Below are 21,777 nucleotides of genomic sequence, written 5' to 3' on the forward strand. Positions count from 1 at the left end.
CTTGAGTTTAGGGTAAAGACATCTGAAGGATACAGGGATGCACTAACAGGCACAACTCTGATATTTTTTAATTTAAGTAGGCCAGTCAGTTAAGAACAAATTCTTATTTTCAATGACAGCCTAGGAACAGTGGGTTAACTGCCTTGTTCAGGGGCAGAACGACCGATTTTTACCTTGTCAGCTCGGGGATTCGATCTTGCAACCTTTCGTTAACTAGTCCAACACTCTAACAACTAAGCTACCTGCCACCCCTCAAAACATATAAAGTGTTTTTGTCTAAAAGATGACAGGATGTCATGTGTCTTACTTATATCAGTACACTCATAACAACCTGAGCATTACAAAACGTATTTTTGATCAAATAACCCTCTTGTAACAAATAAGCCATTCGATATTTTGTTGACCAAATTCGACTCATTGATCTCCATACAAAAACTCCTTGCTTGGTGAGCGAAAAAATAAGAAAAACGCCATCTGCTGGAGAAGACCGATTGTAGTTCGAGTGATCCCTCTTCCTCTCTGGCCATATGCCAAAGGCTCTGTTTCTGCCGTTTCACGGAAGTAATTCTGGAAGCTCTGACGTGACCAAGTAATAATCGCCATCTTGAGGAAGGAAACGCCTTGAAGAGGAAAGAATTGAAAACAACTGTAATTTATACTCTTGATGTTTGAATATGATAATAGTCATATTTTAAATGGTTTTTATTTTCTAAGTAGCCATATAACGTAAAATGGATTCATTTCATGGCGTCTAGCTAGTTAAAAAGTTATGGAAAAAACTTGCCAGGTGGCTGGCTAGGCTAACTTAGCTGGGCTCCACTTGCTAACGTCGCTAGCAAAACATCCAGCTAGCTAGTTTAGCTAAGTAGAGAGCTAACTTATAGCTAGCTGTTTGTCTAATTTCAAATCACTGCAAGACAGTTTTGTACACGATGGCTGTCTTCCTTTATTCAACTGGATAGTATATAAATGATTTGTATAACGCTAGATAGTTAACATAACCTAACTGTAACAGTTGACGCTAGCTAACGTTACATGGTTAGCTAGCTCCCTAGCTTCCTGTTAGAACTTATCTTGCTAGTTTAAAAAATAACTTGTCAGCAAGTTTATAAACTAGGCATATTGAACAACTTATAATTGCTTAAAATTTGGGTTAACCTATAATTGGCAGCACAAAAATACACACTGACTGTTACAAAGTTGATTGTTTTTTCTCTTGTTTTCTAGTTTTCCTTCTGACAAAGTTGAATCCCCCATCGTCACTATGGGGAATTTATTTGCAAGTCTCTTTAAAGCATTTGGCAAGAAAGAGATGAGGATCCTCATGGTGGGTCTCGATGCTGCTGGTAAAACAACAATCCTGTACAAGTTAAAACTTGGAGAAATTGTAACAACCATTCCAACTATAGGTAAGTAGTAGTACTGGTGTTACGTAGGCCTAAATGTTGTCAGCCCAGTTTGTATGTATATTATATTTTGTGTATCATTGAGAGTTAATTTTTTAAATTAAAAACAGCATAATTCATTCCCCCTAGACATGTTAATGTTTTGCCTCAAATAGGTTGTACAGGTTATTAATATCTTCTCTCCTCCACTCAGGTTTTAATGTTGAGACAGTTGAGTACAAGAACATAAGTTTTACAGTATGGGATGTAGGCGGTCAAGACAAAATTCGACCGTTGTGGCGTCATTACTTCCAGAACACACAGGGTAAGTTATGTGCAGACAGCAAGTCATTTCACTCCTGTCAAAGGGGTGAACAGACTAGAGCAGGGCTTGGCATTAACTTTTTAGCCACTTGTGCTTTTGACAAGTAAGACAGATTTGTTTGTTTTTTTCAAAAGCTGAAGTCACTTGCCCATTGTATGATGCAAGGAACCACTTTACAAAATAAAATGCATTACAAACTTTTTTAACATACAGAATCAGACAAAAATGTAGGCTACACTCTGCCTTAGGCTTGAATAGGTAAAGAAGCCATGTCTCAAATTACAACAATGCCCCTTTAAGGCTCTCCTGGAGGATGGTTCGCCACCCATGGTAGCCTATAAAATATTGCAACATTACAATTACAACCAAATACCAAATGTCTTTATAAAATAATTCCCTCCAGGGCTCGAAATTAAGGGTGTATGGTCATCCCTGGGAAGATTTAAAAAAAGACATATACGGTTCAACAGACTCTGGGACAGTTATGGGACGACTGATCCAAAATTCTTACAACCACTTAAAAAAAATTAAAAGCAATGAGGCTGTTGCAACAGATCAGACCGTTTAGCTTAAAATGTTGATTGTTTTATTTCTTCGTATTATAAGCTAAACAATGCACACATGGCTGTAGACTACACGCAAATGTTCCAAAATGCAATTAGCGGGAATACACTTGCTCTCAAAAGAACACCGCACTGGTGAGCGGTTTCATCTGACCAGGAGGAAAATATAATTTCGAAATTAAAAGGGTAGATATAGAGATGCATCAACTAGCATGGGTTACTAATATGACTAGGATTATACCTTTGGCTGCTGGACAATAAAATTATGTTGATTTCAAAACTAATAGAACATGAGAAAAAGGCTGATTTCAATGGCATAATAAGTGTTTATAAAATAATTCCCTCAACATTACTATGGTGATATTTTGACCGGGCTACTTTGAAACAAGGTAAGACATGTGTCATAAAATGTCCAGGTTTTAAACAATTAAGTTTGTGGTTAAATAGTTTCAAAATGCTGACCACTTCGCTCAGATTCAAGGCGGGTGATATGCGGTGCGCAACAGGCACTGTCCTTCACTCTCCAGTCTTGTGACCATTTGATCTGAATTAACTGCCTTAAGTATGTCAACAGAATCATGCCTTTAGACGTTAATGTTAATTATCCTTTATTATATTTGTCAAACATGACTGTCTTTTAACCTATATTTATGTAATTAAAAGTCTCATTAAGGTTTGTCTACATTTTCTGGCACCTCACTTAAGTTAGCATCGGTTTGGACATATCACCTACATTTTGACATGTAGGCTTTTTTATTGGTGTACATTGAAAAATAGATTTGAATAGTATTCAAATGTTAGCCTCTCTGATCGTAATAGGCTAATTGTTTTATATTGTGATTTTTGTGATAATTTTTATAATTGTTTTACTTGTCCACTCGGACAACTTAAATCTATATACTTCTTGTCCGACAATTTAAAAAAAACTTGTCCTGGACAAGAGGGCAAGCACTAATGTCGAGCCTGTAGAGGCAAGTCAGGTGACTCAAAATGTTCCTGTTTTTCTCTCGGGGTGTTTTTCAGGTCTTATCTTTGTTGTGGACAGCAATGACAGAGAGCGAGTGAACGAAGCCCGTGAAGAACTGATGAGAATGTTGGCAGAGGATGAACTACGAGAGGCAGTCTTATTAGTATTCGCTAACAAACAGGTATCCTACATTTTTTAATCTCAATTATCCAGTGTATGATGCCTAAAAGCAGCTGACTTGCATTTTTTTGTCTTAATAATATAGAAATGACTACATAAACACCCCTGTAATATACTTTGGATGTCCTTCCCTGGCTTGGCTTTTGTCTCATAATGGGAAAATTTCTCTTTTCAGGACCTCCCAAATGCTATGAATGCGGCCGAAATCACAGACAAGCTGGGACTGCACTCCCTCCGCCATAGAAACTGGTACATCCAGGCCACCTGTGCCACCAGCGGAGACGGTCTCTATGAAGGACTGGATTGGTTGTCTAATCAGTTAAAAAACCAGAAATAGGCCTAATCATCCGCTGTCATCCTCAACTCACATATACCGTTTTCACACTATCCTGCCGACCCAAACCGTACAGTGGCTCGGATGATTTCCTTTCACATTTTCTTTTCCAGCAAGGTTCTAGCAACTGTGGTAGATGAGTAACCAGGCCGATGCAGTACAGCTCGGCATGGCTCAGTTTGGCTCGGTTTAGTAGTGTGAAAAGGGTAACACTATCTCTCTACCCTTGTTTGTACTCTTCTGATGTTGCAAATTGAGCTACTTTTGTCAAAACGTACCTACTGGAAAGCTGCCCTCATTTCTCATCTCTAGTTACAACAATACACCATATGGGCCAGGAGGGATAATAACCCAATCTTGGAAAACTGTCAGGGTTTCTTATTTAATGTAAATAGTCAATTTCTGGGGGGGGGGGTTATGAGGCAGCTTATTGCACACTTACAAAAATCAACCTTGGTTATTTCCTCTTCTTGGCCCTTGGGTAGACTTACTCGTGTGTAGTAAATGGAAAAGGGAGGCAAAAATAAATAAATAAACCAGCTATCATGGGACCCCATGTCTCAACCTAACATTTTATGACTTTGCATTATACGTCAGCTGGTAATTTGTACTGTAAGAAGGAGCGTTTAATTTTTTTTTGGGGGGGGGGGTCTGAATAATGCATATATACAGATGCACTACTTGAAACAATTATGGTTTAATACCTCAATGCTACAATAACCTGCTCTCCCAAAATACCATTTAGCAAAACACTGGCATTAACTAGTTGTACTGTGAGAATGTTCTTGAGATGAAGCCTAAAACAGCTCGTGAGCTTCAAAGTCGAAAAGTCTTGTCAACACTTACCAGCTTTTGTTGTGTGCCATATCATTTTGAGAAGTGGCTGCCATGCAGTCTGTTCCTCTGAGTCATCATTCACCTGCTTTATGATGAACAGAGGTGCAGAGGTGTCTGTTCAGCATTGTTTGTATGACAGCGGCTTAGGTTAATAATCATGTGTACTGCCTTTGTCGCAATGAACCTGAATTTAATAGCAAAAAAAGTGCAGGATGTGGTCCGTATGTTGGTCTTGTTGGCGAGCAACACGTGCATGTTAGAGATTCACAGATTCTGCACAAATCAACAGATCTTCACAATGCCTAAAGAAGCAGAATTCCTTCCTGCCTATCCATTTGCTATAATAATCCCATATCCTATGCAGAATCTATCTCAAACACACTTTGATTGTCAGCGGGACTAGCTAATTGATTGTTTACATTTTTAGTCTGCACAAGCATTCTGTCGTTACCCCTCCTGTCAACTGCAGGTGCTCAAGGGTTGGGATGCTTTGATTTCCTCAACATCCTCATCACAATGACTTAGCGCCACAACAACCCTATAACTTAAGGTGTATGCTATGTGATGCACTGGTATGACAAAACAGTTATAGGCCTACATTCTGATGTACTGCATTAGCCTCCATTATGACCTCGATGTTGTTTTCATGCCTTTTTATTGAAAATGATAAAAGTATATTAATTGTTTTGGAATGAGGCATGTATCATGTGTCAGTGGCAATAAGAAATCTGTATGAGCTCCACATTTTTGAAATGAGTGCTAGTATCTTCTCTCCTTTGCAGCTCATGTTGTCCTTGGCAAGTTCTGACGTATACTTTTGTCTTCATGTCAAAGAAACATGCTGTTCCATTACGAACCTTTGAGCTTCTTATCAAAAGGTTTTGGGTGTTATTCCACCAGCAGGGCTGGGATTGAATTGAAGGCAGTCAATTCAGGAAGTGAATTCGAAACTTGATTGTAATAAACTTTCAAAATGCTTCTACTCCACAGTTCAAGTTGTGGAAAATAGATGCATTTTATTTAATTTTGATTCCTGAATTGACCCCAGCCCTGTCCACCAGAGTGCTATGGAAAGGTCTTAGTGTTTTTTTAAAGGCGTTGGATTAAAACAACTTCTCTTGATTTTAAACTGATTGCTTGAACCTTTGTTGAAAACATTGTTAATCTCTTTACCAAAATGTCTAAACAGGTTTTTTTTTAATGTAAAGTTTCAGTTAAATTTTTTGAGAAAAGCACTGTAATTAAAGCAATTAGATAACTACACAAAGAGAAACAGAACATGTAAACGTTAAGTGAAATGTAAATTGGATTTGATCATGCTGACATTACATCATTAACCTCTTATCTCCTTGGATCAAACCAAGGAAGGCAACATGTATCTGAATGAATCTACCAACTGTCACGAAGCAAATAGTGTATTTCAGTTCACATATTAAATATGATTAACTTTCAAGTTAGAAACTGGCCCTGCCCCATGCCTACAAGTTAAATCAAGCCTCCATTGACTGTTTGAATTCAAAATGACTTCACATCCTCTAAAAATGGACATGGCCTGTACTTTGGTGTCACAGCCTCCTCCACTCTCTTGCCCCAAATCCTCAATCACACCCAACTACTCTCACCCCATGACCTGGGACTAAGGGAGTAGGTTAGTCAAAGGTGATGACAGCCAACTAACTACCCAAAACTGGTGTTGAGTAAGTGACAAATGGAGATAGTGGGGCCTGTCCTTGTATGTCTGTTATGTTGGGGTCTGCACCAGGGGGGAGGCAGGCAATAATTGGGGAGCAATCTAGGACAACGCTCTTTCAGGTTGATTAGGCTGCCATGGTTAACGCAGCCAAGCCTATAAAACATGGCAGGAGAGTATGGTAGAAGAGGGAGGGGCGGGACTCTCAGGTCCCTTAGAGGATGGCTTTGTCTCTGCCTCCTCTCCTGCTGGTCCATCATCTTGGTTTGTGTGTGGTGGTCCTAACGGTACTCGGCCATATAAAGGACCAGCCTGGTTTTTTGCACTTTCCTTTGTGAATGCCTTGCTCTTTTTAGTGCACCCCCAGGTGCCAGCCAGCAGAATGCCCCTTTCAGAGCCAATTCAAGGCAAACGCAAACACTACACTCCATTATGACCACTGGAGTGCATTCCAATGGTATCTCACCACAGCCAGGGAGGCAGGGAGCTGAACCTAGAACAGAATGGAGGGATGGGGACAAAGGAGTTCTGGCTTGATGGAGGAAAGAAAAGGAGCAAAGCTGCTGAGTAGTGCAGGAGGCACAGTGGGATGGAGAGGGGTATTGGAGACTATAAGCATCGGAATGAGAGGATTTTCAACATGACCAAGAGAGACAAACCAAATAGGAGGTGACAAACAGTTGTTGGCCCACATTTTTTTTTTTTTTTTAGCTGGTGGTGGTATGGGCAAGTGTGACACCAGAATGAAATATTTTGAACAGCAATAGTTTTTATTGACAGTAACTTAATTTCAGCACGAAGTACACATCTACTTATCTTGCTTTCAGTACTTAGTAGTCTCTGATTTACTTGCATGAATAGTGGCAAAATGTACTTCAATTTTGGTAGCTAGATCATAAAATACATTTGTGCTGGTTCAGAAAAAGATAACCAAGACACAAATTCAACAGATAAAAACGACGATTAGTTCCAACAAGGCCACAAGCCTGCGGGTGGTTTGAGGAGTAGCCTACAGATTGACACACTGTTCTCAAACACAGCCCACTGAGTCCAGTCCAGAGGTACATGAGGACAGTCCATAGACCAGTCAAGCTGCTCTGCTGTGGACTAGAGGGCTCCTCTCCCTCTGCGTGTGTCTGATTGTGGGGTTAGGGGGGAACTTAATCGTCCGAGTCTGTGTCATGGCGCCGCCTGTGGCTTTGTGTAGGAGCAGCAGGGGCTGCCTTGTGGCTAGCACGGTGACGGGGGACAGGGGACCCCCTGTCGGAGGAGTCTGTGTCATGCCTCTGCTGGCGTCGTTGGGAGGAGGAGGGGTGGCGCTCGCCCTTTGGCCCCCCCCTTGAATGGCTGTCATGGGGTCTGGCTCCAGTCTGACTGAGGCATGATGGATTATGATGATGGTGGTCCTTTCTGTGCCTGAGGAGTAACACACACACACACACACACACACAGACACACACAGAGTCAATGATTGGGACTAGTAGGTGGGGGTCGAAGTAAGCTGTTGTGAGAGCTGGCTGAGGAAGATAAAGCAGAGATACACTTAATGTTATGATACAAACCTTTACCTCATCTATGAGGATGATAACTATCTGGGTTCCATAAGAGAATAATAAATAAGGCCCCACCCCCCAAAAAACAAGATAAGCATTACATGGGCTGGATGATGCATTCACTCAGTTCAAAACCCTACACCCATTTTAAAATTTCAAAAGACTACCTCTTCCTGTTGCTAAACATCCTAAGACTCCTTTTTCATCATTGTCCTGTAGTACCACCTAATTAAGCAGCTGGACACATTAACGGACACATCCTTAGTAAGGGTAGCTACAACCTGTTCTATATTTCGACCAAGCATACAAAGTTTAATGGTTGACAGAACTTTTGAAGTTTGGCACAAAAACACAGCTTTTGAGATGGAACCAAAAACCAGCTCCATCTCCCCCTGCAACAGTGATTTAGCGCCCTCTAGTGCAAAGACTTGTCTTGTAGCATTATTAGGACTTGTGTCAAATCAAATTTTATTGGTCACATACACATGGTTAGCAGATGTTAATGCGAGTGTAGCGAAATGCTTGTGCTTCTAGTTCCGACCATGCAGTAATATCTAACAAGTAATCTAACAATTTCACAACAACTACCTTGTACACACAAGTGTAAAGGAATAAATAAGAATATGTACATATAAATATATGGATGAGCGATGGCCGTGCGGCATAGGCAAGATGCAATATATGGTATAGAGTACAGTATATACATATGAGAAGAGTAATGTAGGGTATGTAAACATTATATAAAGTAGCATTGTTTAAGTGACTAGTGATACATTTATTACATCCAATTTTTAATTATTAAAAGTGGCTAGAGATTTGAGTCAGTATGTTGGCAGCAGCCACTCAATGTTAGTGATGGCTGTTTAACAGTCTGATGGCCTTGAGATAGAAGCTGTTTTTCAGTCTCTCGATCCCAGCTTTGATGCACCTGTACTGACCTCGTCTTCTGGATGATAGCGTGGTGAACAGGCAGTGGCTCGGGTGGTTGTTGTCCTTGATGATCTTTTTGGCCTTCCTGTGACATCGGGTGGTGTAGGTGTCCTGGAGGGCAGGTAGTTTGCCCCTGGTTATGCGTTGTGCAGACCTCACTACCCTCTGGAGAGCCTTACGGTTGAGGGCGGAGCAGTTGCCATACCAGGCAGTGATACAGCCCGACAGGATGCTCTCGATTGTGCATTTGTAAAAGTTTGTGAGTGTTTTTGGTGACAGGCCAAATTTCTTCAGCCTCCTGAGGTTGAAGAGGCGCTGTTGCGCCTTCTTCAACACACTGTCTGTGTGGGTGGACCATTTCAGTTTGTCCGTGATGTGTACGCCGAGGAACTTAAAACTTTACACCTTCTCCACTAGTGTCCCGTCTATGTGGATATGGGGGTGCTCCCTCTGATGTTTCCTGAAGTCCACGATCATCTCCATTGTTTTGTTGACGTTGAGTGTGAGGTTATTTTCCTGACACCACACTCCGAGGACCCTCACCTCCTCCCTGTAGGCCATCTCGTCGTTGTTGGTAATCAAGCCTACCACTGTAGTGTCGTCTGCAAACTTGATGATTGAGTTGGAGGCGTGCATGGCCACGCAGTCATGGGTGAACAGGGAGTACAGGAGAGGGTTTCGAACGCACGCTTGTGGGGCCCCAGTGTTGAGGATCAGCGGGGTGGAGATGTTTCCTACCCTCATCACCTGGGGGCGGCCCGTCAGAAAGTCCAGGACCCAGTTGCACAGGGCGGGGGTCGAGACCCAGGGTCTCGAGCTTAATGACGAGTTGAGGGTACTATGGTGTTAAATGCTGAGCTGTAATCGATGAACATCATTCTTACATAGGTATTCCTCTTGTCCAGATGGATTAGGGCAATGTGATTGTGTCGTCTGTGGACCTATTGGGGCGGTAAGCAAATTGGAGTGGGTCTAGGGTGTCAGGTAGTGTGGAGGTGATATGATCCTTGACTAGTCTCTCAAAGCACTTCATGATGACGGAAGTGAGTGCTACGGGGCGATAGTCGTTTAGCTCAGTTACCTTAGCTTTCTTTGGAACAGGAACAATGGTGGCCCTCTTGAAGCATGTGGGAACAGCAGACTGGGATAGGGATTGATTGAATATGTTTGTAAACACACCAGCCAGCTGGTCTGCACATGCTCTGAGGACGCTGCTAGGGATGCCGTCTGGGCTGGCAGCCTTGCAAGGGTTAACACGTTTAAATGTTTTACTCACGTTGGCTGCGGTGAAGGACAGCTCGCCGGTTTTGGTAGCGGGCTTTGTCAGTGGCACTGTATTGTCCTCAAAGCGAGCAAAGAAGTTGTTTAGTTTGTCTGGGAGCAAGACGTCGGTGTCCGCAACGGGGCTGTTTTTTCCCCCTGTAATCCGTGATTGACTGTAGACCCTGCCACATACGTCTCGTGTCTGAGCCGTTGAATTGCGACTACTTTGTCTCTATGCTGATGCTTAGCTTGTTTGATTGCCTTGTGGAGGGAATAGCTACACTGTTTGTATTCGGTCATGTTTCCGGTCGCCTTGCCATGATTAAAACCAGTGGTTCACGCTTTCAGTTTTGCTCGAATGCTGCCATCAATCCACGGTTTCTGGTTGGGGAAGGTTTTAAAAGTCACCGTGGGTATAACATCACATATGCACTTGCTAATAAACTCACTCACAGAATCAGCGTATACATCAATGTTGTTGTCTGAGGCTATCCGGAACATATCCCAGTCCACGTGATCGTAGAAATTTTGAAGCGTGGAATCAGATTGGTCGGACCAGCGTTGAACAGACCTGAGCACGGGCGTTTCCTGTTTTAGTTTCTGTCTATAGGCTGGGAGCAACAAAATGGAGTCGTGGTCAGATTTGCCGAAAGGAGGGTGAGGGAGGGCTTTGTATGCGTCGCGGAAGTTAGAGTAGCAATGATCCAGAATGCTGCCAGCCCGGGTCGGGCATTCGATATGCTGATAAAATTTAGGGAACCTTGTTTTCAGATTAGCTTTGTTAAAACCCCCAGCTACAATAAATGCAGCCTCAGGATATGTGGTTTCCAGTTTACATAGAGTCCAATGAAGTTCTTTCAGGGCCGTCGAGGTGTCTGCTTGGGGGGGGGGATATACACGGCTGCGATTATAATCAAAGAGAATTCACTTGGTAGATAATGCGGTCGGCATTTGATAGTAAGGAATTCTAGGTCAGGTGAACAAAAGGACTAGAGTTCCTGTATGTTGTTATGATCACACCACGACTCGTTAATCATAAGGCATACCCGCCCTTCTTACCAGAGATGTTTCTGTCGGCGCGAAGCGTGAAGAAACCGGGTGGCTGTACCGACTCTGATAACGTATCCCGAGTGAGCCATGTTTCCGTGAAACAGAGAATGTTACAATCTCTGAAAGGCAACCCTTGCTCGAATTTCATCTACCTTGTTGTCAAGAGACTGGACATTGGCGAGTAGTATACTCGGGAGCGGTGAGCGATGTGCCCGTCTACGGAGCCTGACCAGAAGACCGCTCCGTCTGCCCCTTCTGCGGCGCAGTTGTTTTGGGTCGCCTACTGGGATCCGATCCATTGTCCTGGGTGGTGGTCCAAACAGAGGATCCGCTTCGGGAAAGTTGTATTCCTGGTCGTAATGTTTGTAAGTTGACGTTGCTCTTATATCCAATAGTTCTTCCTGGCTGTATGTAATAAGACTTAAGATTTCCTGGGGTAACAGTGTAAGAAATAATACATTTTAAAAAACGAAATACTGCAGTTTCCTAAGAACGCGAAGGCCACCATCTCTGTCGGCGCCATGTACTGTTCACAGTTTCTTGTGATAAATGTTGTATTATCATAAAAAAAAAGGCATAAGGCATAATATGTACAAATAACCTGCAGGTTAAAAAGGCAGAAACATGCTAACCTTTTACTGTCATTGTCTGAATCTGAAGAGGAGGAAGAGTCTCTTCTCTGCCTTTTCTTCTTCTTTTCCTTTTTTTTCCTCTTTTCCTTTTTCTTCTTTTTGCTGCTCTCATGTCTATGATGGGAAAGTATAACGGACTATTATAAATTTTTTGTTTAGACAGTAATGGAAGAAATGTACCTCAGGGAATCGATTGTCAACACAATATGTGCTCAATAAGATGTTACCTTTGATCCATGTCCTGTTTCTCTGTGTTCTCAGACATCTTTCTGGCGGAGGCTTCCTGGCTTCCAGACTTCCCTTCTGTTTTATGGTGCTGTGAAAATAATGCTCTCCATTATGACCATAATCATATAACATTTCTATTACAGCATCAATTCTTAAGCTGTATAAATCATGTAGCTACACCAGTGGCGGCTCCTCAGAGGAACAAGGGGACCATCATACTCAGTGAATTTCATAAAAATGTAAAGTTATTCTTTTTAGATACAACTATAATAAATATATTAACGTCACCAAATAACTAATTAAAACACTGTTTTGCAATGAATGTCTATAGTAGCCTCAACAGCATCTTCTGGGATAGTTCAATAGTGTAGCCGGAGGACAGCTATTTTCCATCCTCCTCTGGGTACATTGATTTCATAACAAAACCTAGGAGGCTCATGGTTCTCACCCCCTTTCATAGACTTACACAGTTATGACAACTTCCCGACGATGTCCTCCAACCTATCAGAGCGCTTGCAGCATAAACTGACATGTCTATCCAATCAAAGGATCAGAGAATTAATCCAATACTCAAAGCATAAGCTACAGCTAGCTACCACTTTAAACAATGGATGAGCTTTTCTTAGTAATCTACTTGAGAACCATTTAGGGTTCAAGTAAAAATTTTGCTTTTATATTTAATAAACTCAACCCATCCAATTCATATTCATTATATAGACAGGCACGCTTTATTTTGTCTGGTTTAGCATCCCAGATAAAGCAAAATATTTTTGCTCATATGATTTGAAAAACGAATCATCAGGAGTAGGCAGTGCCATAAGAAAGTGAGTAAACAGATTTGACTATGGAGTTAATCAGGGCAATTTTCCCATAAATAGACAGGTATTTACCTCTCCACGGTTGCAAGATCTTGTCTATTTTTACAAGTTTTCTATTGAAATTCATTGTGGAGAGCTTATTTATATATTTTGTGATATAAATACCAAGGATGTCTACTTCAACGTCAGCCCATTTTATAGGTAAACTGCAGGGTAATGTAAAAGTTGTCTTTTTTTAAAGATCCAATACGTAATATTGTACACTTATCATAATGAACTTTTCTGGACTAAAACCTAGCTTGCGGACTTAATATAAAACTTGAGTCATCGGCATACATGGACACCTTTGTTTTTAAACCTTGGATTTCTTATCCTCTAATGTTGTCATTGGATCTAATTTTAATAGCTAGCATTTAGATGGCCATAGCGAATAGATATGGTGACAGCGGACACCCTTGTTTAACTCCTCTTGACAATTCCAAACTGAGAAGTAGCCGTTATTTACAATTTTACACCAGGGGTTGCTATACATTACTTTGACACATTTTTATAAGAGAATCACTGAAATTGAAGGAAAAAAACTGGCATTTATTTTAAAAATCCAGTCTTACTTTATCAAAGGCCTTTTCAAAATCCGCTATAAATACCAGGCCTGGCTTCTTAGAGGTTTCATAATGTTCTATTATTTCTAGTAGTTGTCGTATATTATCTCCAATGTATCGTCCATGTAAAAAACCCTGATCAGGATGAACAATACCTGGTAAAACCCTTTTAATTCTGAGTGCTATGCATTTCACTAGTATTTTTGCATCACAAAATTGAAGTGTAAGGGGCCTCCAGTTTTTTTTTTAGATAGACAGTCTTTAAACTTGTTTGAATAATAGTGAAATCAGACCATCCTACTGAGTACCTGACAGACTACCATTTCTATAGGAGTAGTTAAAACAAGCTAACAATGGAGTTGAGTATATAAAAAAAGGCTCGATATACTTACACCGGTATGCCATCAAGCCCTGGGGATTTTCCAGACTGAAACGATTTAATAGCCTCAAAGTTCTCTGTAATTTGGCCTTTGCACTGATCTTTCTGTACATTTGTTCATTTTCAAATGTTTATATTATTTGGAAAGAATTCCTAACCGTAATCTTCATTCAGTGGGAGAGGATGAGACGGAAAAGAGAACATCTGCTTAAAAAAAAGAGAACATCTGCTTAAAATGTTTAGCTTCCCCTTTTAAAACATCATTCGGAGAATCATAGATGACTCCGTCTTTGTTACGAGTTTCTGCAAATTATTTTTGTTAGCGTTCCTGTGTTGGAGATTCAGGAAGAATTTTGTGCATTTTTCGACATATTCTATCCAATTTGCTTTATTTTTGTAATAGATTACATTAGATCGTTCTTGAATAAGTTCAAGTTCTTTTTCCTCTAACTTATTTTGTATCTCTGTAGTATTTTATTGCCATCTACCTGTAGTATTAGTTCATGTATTTCCCTTGTTAGTCTTGTCTCTTTAGCCAGAAACTGCTTTTTTATTATTGATGAATATTGAATTGACTGACCTCTGAAGGTACATTTAAAAGGTATCCCAAACAATAAGTGGATTTGCTGTTCCTATATTATACTGGAAAAATTCAGTTATAAATTATTTTGTCTTAGTTAAAAATAAGTTGCCCTCCAGTAAACGTTGATTAAATTTCCGATATACCCGTCCACATGGAAATTCTATAAGAGCTATGTGAAGGCCAATTAGATGATGATCCGATCGCATTCTGTCTCCTATTAAAACTTTTTTAACCTTTGATGCAAGAGAAAAAGAGACAAGAAAGTAGTCAAGACGACTAGCTTGATTAAGTCTCCTCCATGTATATCTCACTAGGTCTGGGTTTTTTATTCTCCAAAAATCCACTATTTCTAATGTGTCCATAATATTTGCGATTTCCTTAAGGGCACGGTGATGATAGTTTGTAGAGTGATTTCCTTTATGGTCCATTAAGGAACTTAACACTGTGTTATAGTCTCCTACCATAATTATTTGATAATTTGTTGCCTATAAGTTCAATAAATTGGTATAAATATTTTCGAAGAAGTATGGATCATTCTGATTTTTACCATATAAATTAATGAGCCAAATCTCTTTTTCGTCCACTTTCATATTAAAAAAGATCCACCTTCCTTGCGAATCATTCCTAACTATTTGCACATCCATTTTTGTTAAATTAATATCATCACACCTTTTGAGTTCCTTTGTCCATGACAGAAAATTATTTCACCACCCCATTCTTTTTTCCACACAACTTAATCTAAGGATGTAGAGTGAGTTTCCTGTAAACAGTATGTTATATTCCTTTTCTTTTAGCCACATAAAGACTGATCTCTTTTTAATACTCTGCTAAACCGTTACAATTACAACTGGCTATACTTTCACCCTTACCATAACTAGATACTATTCTCAGTGTAAATTGACCATAATTAATGCTTAATTAGGTATTATGACGGTCAAAACTAGAGCTTTCAAATGTCTGATATTTAGAATAAAAAAAATAGGTTTTAGCAATATATGTTTTATGCCCTTGTCTGTTTGCCTGTGAGCCCATGCCACCGATGTTAGAAAATTGAGACAAGATATGTGTGTAGTATATCTGAGTAAGTTGATGTGTATGATATTGGATGTGATTTAGTGAGTGTGTACGATGTCTGTATAAGAGTAAGACTATAATGTGTGATGTCCAAATAAATAATAACCCTGCCAATTTGCATGGTTGAGTGTCTATGTGTTTAACATGTAGTGCGTATAGCCTTAATATTCATGATGATAATTGTAATCCATATTGTATCACCATCATAGTTGCATCATACCTTTAACATCATTGAAAAACACATCCCAGCATTTCCACATGATCATGAGAGACCTTGCATTACTATACAGCTTCACTACAGTACAAATGTATCCCATTCAATGTTATTATTCCCCAATGTCCCTAATCTGATATCTTCCCCTTGCTTGTTGTAAACATGTAGAAAAAGACAGAAAAGATAAAAAAGAAACATTCAATTATAGAACAGTTCTCGACAATCGAGAGGTGAGAGAGGGAGAAAAGAGAGAAAGAGAAGAGAGCGAGATCAAGTGTATATGTGTATGTATTAGTCCGTATGTGTAAGTGAACATGTAATTGAATACGTGTATGTTCATATCCACTTCAGTGTTCAGATATTTTTACAGTTCCCATAACGTTACTTTCTTTTTTTTTTGTAACCTGAAGTCCCTGTAGAATTTAGTACAGCCATGGTGTTATGGAGCTGTCTCGGGAATAGCTGTCCATCTATAAAGCGTTTGTCCACAATGAGAAAGGCACGCTTACCCCTCTCCCTCTGTTGCCTCTGTACAGGATAGTCTCTTGAGACGTTTGTTTATCTCCTGTGGAAATTGGTCATTGAGACTGAATTTGGTCTCTTTAAGCCCCCTTCCCCTGCTTTTGATCAGCTCCAATTGTTGGTGGTGTTCAAATTTTGCAATGATCGGTCGGGTACCTTTGGTCTTGTTGCGCCGAGCTCCAAGTCTGTGTACACGGTGGAAAGCCACCTTATTTACAGTCTCTAGAGGAAGTTTTAAGGTGGATTGCATGAATTCTCTGATCATGCCTTCTGGATTATTGGATGCGTCCTCAGGAATCTCAGAAAATATTAGATTTTCATGCACGCTACACCTTTGTATGTCTAGCTCCTTCCCTGAGTAGACAATCCATTTTAGAATCATGGATTTCTTAAATGGAAGCAAACGGAACGAAATGGGATGGACCTACCTGAATTTGACCAATAGAAACTAATCTTAGTTGCAAAAGTGAACATTTTGCAACTGTTTGGACTAATGATTACGCCCCAGATCAGCTAGATGCAGGCTAGGTATTGAATGTCTGTCTGTCACTGTCACCTTGAATACACCAATTTGTCTCTCAAACTTTCCTTTGTAGGCTAGTTTGTAACAACCTCATGATGAATATAGGGCAAATTTAAGTATTATGTAGTAGCCTAAACCTATCGATGATACATTGTGCCGGGTGAATGGAATATGAATGACAGTCATTCAATATGCTGTAATAGAAATACGGTCATGCTCATAAAAAAAAAAAAAAGTGTCCTCCCTGATCTTAAACGCCACTGGGCTACAAATGTGTAGCTAACACAAATGGATTAACACACCAACACGTTGTTGTGTACTATACTGGATAGCTAAACTGAGTTTGAATGTTCTACACAGAGAGCATGAAAATAAACTTACTGTGAAGACTGACAAGCCAATTTTGGCAGCTTCCTTCTCCTTTTGGGAGAACACCATTTTCCGTGACGTTGCACTGATGACAGAAAACATATGAATAATTACTCAACTAGTACACTCCAATCCGGCAAGCACTTTTTTTCTCCATTTGGAATTTTAAGGGGATACTCAGCCATGGACTACAAAAATAGATTCTAAAGAGCGATAATGCTTAGAAAATAAACATCTCTAAACTGAGGATACATAAACAACTCAAGAGCCATAGTGGCCCCAAAACCATTAATCTCTTGTTGGTGAAATCGCCTACTGTAATACAGAATCAGAGCCTAACACTTTTGCAAATAGCAGTCAGTTACCCAGAGCTTCCAAGGCCTGAGACTCTATCCACATCTCTGTCCTCAGCTTCCACATCCTCCCTCCTGCACACATCTGCAAGGTCCTGTTGGGCACATTGCAATTGGAATTAAAGCAATCATGTTCTCATCCCTAAAATGTATGATCAAATTTGATTGGAAATGGATTATGCTTGCTACTTGGGATCTGGTCTAGTTACTGTAAATCACTGTGACAACTGCAAAAAAAACATCTAAATAAATGTGATTTATTGAAACGTTATCTTCCCTGTTCTAATGCAGTTGTGACATTATAAAACAAAGACATGTTTGTGATCCAAAACATACAATCTAGCACATAATACAAATGTGTCTCAAAAACACTATGAAGGAAAAAAAGAAGCACCTCTTTGGTCAGGCCAGTTGGTTGTCTCTTTATATTCTTGTGGCCTCTGAAAACACAGAATAAGACATTAGCTTGACATTTTATTCTAATATTTCTGTAAGGTTATTTTTGTGTGATGTTCCTCTTACAGGGCAGCCATCAGTGCCTCTTGCTCTGCTGCTTTCACAGTGGCAAGCTCCTCTTCTCTTGACATAGGCTTGACAACGCCTTTTTTGTCTTTGGCATACCACGTCAGATCTTTGCCTTTCTGCCATCGCCCCACTGGTGCCATAAGAGAGTTCCCTGGGGATGATACAATAACAGAGATGTAACTAAACTTAAAATGCAAGCATGCATGCCCAAATCAAATCAAAGTTTATTTGTTACATGCGCCGAATACAAAGGGTAGACCTTACAGTGAAATGCTTACTTACAGGCTCTAACCAATAGTGCAAAAAAGGTATTAGGTGAACAATAGGTAAGTAAAATAACAAAAACAACAGTAAAAAGACAGTGAAAAATAACAGTAGCAAGGCTATATACAGTAGCGAGGCTATAAAAGTAGCGAGGCTAAATACAGACACCGGTTAGTCGGGCTGATTGAGGTAGTATGTACATGTAGATATGGTTAAAGTGACATGGCTTTAATAATGAAGTTATACATGAAGTTTAATTATGTTTGATTTTCCAAACACAGAAGTGATTATCATAACTATTCTTACTGAGGATGATATCTAAAAATCAAAGATTTTGCAACAGGCTGCAGTGTTGTAAAATCTTAGAAAAATAGTTATCGTGACCAGTGTATTAATTTGGAGAACATCTCAAAATTGTACAGCATTTCAGGTCAGTCAATTCATACATATATACATGCATACATTACACACACATACATACATGGCCAGAGGTATGTGGACACCTGCTCGTCAAACATCTCATTCCAAAATCATGGACATTAATATAGAGATGGTCCCCCCTTTGTTGCTATAACAGCCTCCACTCTTCTGGGAAGGCTTTCCACTAGATGTTGGAACATACCTGCGGGGACTTCCATAAAGCCACAAGAGAATTAGTGAGGTCGGGGACTTATGTTGGGCGATTAGGCCTGGCTCACAGTCAGTGTTGCAAATCATCCCAAAGGTGTTCGATGGAGTTGAGGTCAGGGCTGTGTGCAGGCCAGTCAAGTTCTTCCACACTGATCTCAACAAACCATTTATGTATGGACCTTGCTTTGTGCATGGGGGCATTGTCATACTGAAACAGGAAAGGGCTTTCCCCAAACTGTTTCCACGAAGTTGGAAGCACAGAATCGTCTAGAATGACATATGTTGTCGCGTTAAGATTTCCCTTCACTGAAACAAAGGGGTCTAGCCAAACCATGAAAAACAGCCCTAGACCATCATTCCTCCTCCACCAAACTTTACAGTTGGCACTATGCATTGGTGCAGGCTAGCATTCTCCTGACATCCGCCAAACCCAAATGTGTCCGTTGGACGGCCAGATGATGAAGCGTGATTCATCACTCCAAGGAAACGTGTTTCCACTGCTCCAGAGTTCAATGGCGGCGAGCTTTACACCACTCCTGTCGACGCTTGGCATTGCGCATGGTGATCTTAGGCTTGCATGCGGCTGCTCAGCCATGGAAACCCATTTCATGAAGCTCCCGAACAGTTCTTGTGCTGAACATTCTTCCAGAGGCAACGTCAGTTTGGAACTCGGTAGTGAGTGTTGCAACCAAGGACAGACGATTTTTACTCGCTTCAGCGGTCCTGTTCTGTGAGCTTGTGTGGCCTACCACTTCGCGGCTGTGCCGTTGTTGCTCCTAGACATATCCACTTCACAATAACAGCACTAGCAGGGCAGACATTTGATGAACTGACTTGTTGAAAAGGTGGCATCCTATGACGGTGCAAAGTTGAAAGTCACTGAGCTTTTCAGTACAGGCCATTCTACTGCCAACATTTGTCCATGGAGATTGCATAGCTGGGTGCTCGATTTCAGGTGTGGCTGAAATAGCCGAATCCACTCATTTGAAGGACTGTCCACATACCTTTGGCCATGTACACTGAACAAAAATATAAACAGAACATGTAAAGTGTTGGTGCCATGCTTCTTGAGCTGAAATAAAAGATCCCCAAAAATGTTCAATATGCACAAAAACGTATTTCTCTCAAATGCTGTGTACAAATTTGTTTACAACCCTGTTCGTGAGCACTTGTCCTTTGCCAAGATAATCCATCCACCTGACAGATGCGGCATATCAAGAAGCTGATTAAACAGCGTGATCATTACACAGGTGCACTAAAATGGCCACTAAAATGTGCAGTTTTGACATACAACACAATGCCACCGATGGCTCAAGTTTTGAGGGAGTGTGCAATTGGCATGCTGACTGCCCACCATAACTGTTGCCAGATAATTGAATGTTAATTATTCTACCAAAAACCGCCTCCAACACGTTTCAGAAAATGTGGCAGTACATCCAACCTGCCTCACAACACGTATATGGCCGAGCAGATTGCTGATGTCAACCTTGGGGACAGATTGGGGTTATGGTATGGGCTGGCATAAACTACGGACAACGAACAAGATTGCATTTTATCAACGGCAATTTGAATACACAAAAATACCGTGAAGAAATCCTGAGGCCCATTCTTTTACGGTACTGTATCTGACCAACAGATGCATATTTGTATTCCCAGACATGTGCAATCCATAGATTAAGGCCTAATGAATTTATTTCATTTGAATGATTTCCTCATATGAACTAACTCAGTAAAATCAATGAAATTGTTGCGTTTATATTTCAGTATAGTGTGTATTTATGGTTACTTCATCTCATAGCAAGCTATATCTGTGCGCCTACTAGCTACGTAGCTGGCAGCATCACATTCCCTGACCAACTGCAGTAGAGTGTGCGTGCCGCTCCATGGACCTTGCCAGTATTAAATAATGGGGTCAGCTGCGCGCGTTTGACTTTCTCAAGTTCGACATAACTAGGTTTACCAAAAGTAAGTTTCAGGCAGATACTGAGTTACTCACAAGCAATGTAATGAGGGACTACAATAAGGAAAAAGGTAAGAAAACGTGGCATTGAGAAATGTTTACAAGGTAACGTTACTATTGCTAGCTACATTATTGATTATACATTGACACTTACACGCATCTAACTAGTATATAAAATTGACCGATTTAACAGTTGGCTAGTAATTCGCAAGGCGAATATAGTTAACTAGACAGCTACTGAAGCACCGCACTGTCGTTGACGATGGGTGGATGCCCATTTTACTCCACTTACCGAGGTAGTTTTCCCTGTGTTTATCGCCTTTCACATCGTCCCAGTTGAACTGGTCTTGCCCTCCCCTTACACCCCCAGATCTCGAGGCACCAAACATTATTTCAGAGTTTTAATAAAGCTAAACGATGAAAGGCTTGTTTACACGTGCGCGCTAGGCCCTGTATTGATCTGCATCCAGGGAGTTTCCTTCTGACTGTCCTGCCAGGTTGGTTCTCTTCCACGTTCGCCTCGGGCGAGAAAGCTAGCACTTGGATTATATAGCAAGTTAACGTTAGAAGCACGTTGAGTAGCCTTTAGTATTTTGAAGAAATTTAGCTAGCTAAACTTTTGAAAAACAAAGTACACAACACCGTTGCAAACTGCTTTGCTTCTCTGGCGTTTGCACGATCAGCATGCGCGCAGATGGCTAATTTAGCTGGGGGCGTTCATTACGCACAGTTCGCAATGCAAAATCTGCTACCACTGTAAAACACGTTTATCACACAATTCTATTATTTTCTATGTCAGCTTTAAACATTGATTTGGTTGTAGATTGCCAGACGAGCTGTGGAAGTCTATGTATAGCATGCGGTCTAAACGCTCACGAATTACTCGTTTATTTGGCTCGTGATGATGACGTCAAACTCGATCTGTAATGGCTCTCACACAAGGTAGACAGAATATGGAGAAGACGCCTTGGAGACATTATTGAGATCTTGGACCGCAGTCATTGCAGATGTATATGAGGTATTT

At 40.6% G+C, this 21,777-nt stretch overlaps 3 protein-coding genes across 3 annotated transcripts in view; 2 read left to right on the top strand and 1 right to left on the bottom strand.

The window, feature by feature from the left end:
* The first annotated feature begins 554 nt into the window (after positions 1-554).
* On the top strand, positions 555-5,724 carry LOC120020268 (ADP-ribosylation factor 1). Its single transcript, XM_038963816.1, has 5 exons — positions 555-648; positions 1,228-1,409; positions 1,600-1,710; positions 3,297-3,421; positions 3,596-5,724. Exons 2-5 carry the CDS (start codon positions 1,265-1,267, stop codon positions 3,755-3,757), a joined length of 543 nt encoding a protein of 180 aa, XP_038819744.1. The 5' UTR covers positions 555-648; positions 1,228-1,264; the 3' UTR covers positions 3,758-5,724.
* Positions 5,725-7,038: 1,314 nt separating this feature from the next.
* Positions 7,039-21,640, bottom strand: LOC120020269 (multiple myeloma tumor-associated protein 2 homolog). Its single transcript, XM_038963818.1, has 8 exons — positions 21,046-21,640; positions 17,897-18,050; positions 17,769-17,814; positions 17,387-17,469; positions 17,034-17,106; positions 11,937-12,025; positions 11,710-11,823; positions 7,039-7,697 (listed from the first exon to the last, which is right to left on the bottom strand). The coding sequence occupies exons 1-8, from the start codon at positions 21,140-21,142 to the stop codon at positions 7,442-7,444; spliced, it is 912 nt and encodes a 303-aa protein (XP_038819746.1). The 5' UTR covers positions 21,143-21,640; the 3' UTR covers positions 7,039-7,441.
* Positions 20,648-21,777, top strand: part of LOC120020270 (guanylate kinase-like) — a 29,483-nt gene continuing 28,353 nt past the window's right edge. Inside the window, exon 1 of the mRNA XM_038963819.1 lies at positions 20,648-20,824. Within this exon, the coding sequence (XP_038819747.1) occupies positions 20,800-20,824 (25 nt within the window). The 5' untranslated portion in view covers positions 20,648-20,799. The remainder of the gene's footprint in view (positions 20,825-21,777) is intronic.

The sequence above is a fragment of the Salvelinus namaycush genome, chromosome 25 (genome assembly GCF_016432855.1).
Source record: "Salvelinus namaycush isolate Seneca chromosome 25, SaNama_1.0, whole genome shotgun sequence".
Classification (NCBI taxonomy): Eukaryota; Metazoa; Chordata; class Actinopteri; order Salmoniformes; family Salmonidae; genus Salvelinus; species Salvelinus namaycush.

Bases quoted from the DNA above. Each gene is read 5' to 3' on its own strand.
- LOC120020268 (XM_038963816.1), top strand. From the start codon at position 1,265: ATGGGGAATTTATTTGCAAGTCTCTTTAAAGCATTTGGCAAGAAAGAG. The intron at 1,410-1,599 runs GTAAGTAGTAGT...TCCTCCACTCAG, and splicing joins AACAACCATTCCAACTATAG to GTTTTAATGTTGAGACAGTT. The intron at 3,422-3,595 runs GTATCCTACATT...TTCTCTTTTCAG, and splicing joins TAGTATTCGCTAACAAACAG to GACCTCCCAAATGCTATGAA.
- LOC120020269 (XM_038963818.1), bottom strand. From the start codon at position 21,142: ATGTTTGGTGCCTCGAGATCTGGGGGTGTAAGGGGAGGGCAAGACCAG. The intron at 17,815-17,896 runs GTAAGAGGAACA...CTGTGTTTTCAG, and splicing joins GAGGCACTGATGGCTGCCCT to AGGCCACAAGAATATAAAGA. The intron at 12,026-17,033 runs GTAAGTTTATTT...TTATTTTCACAG, and splicing joins TTGGCTTGTCAGTCTTCACA to CACCATAAAACAGAAGGGAA.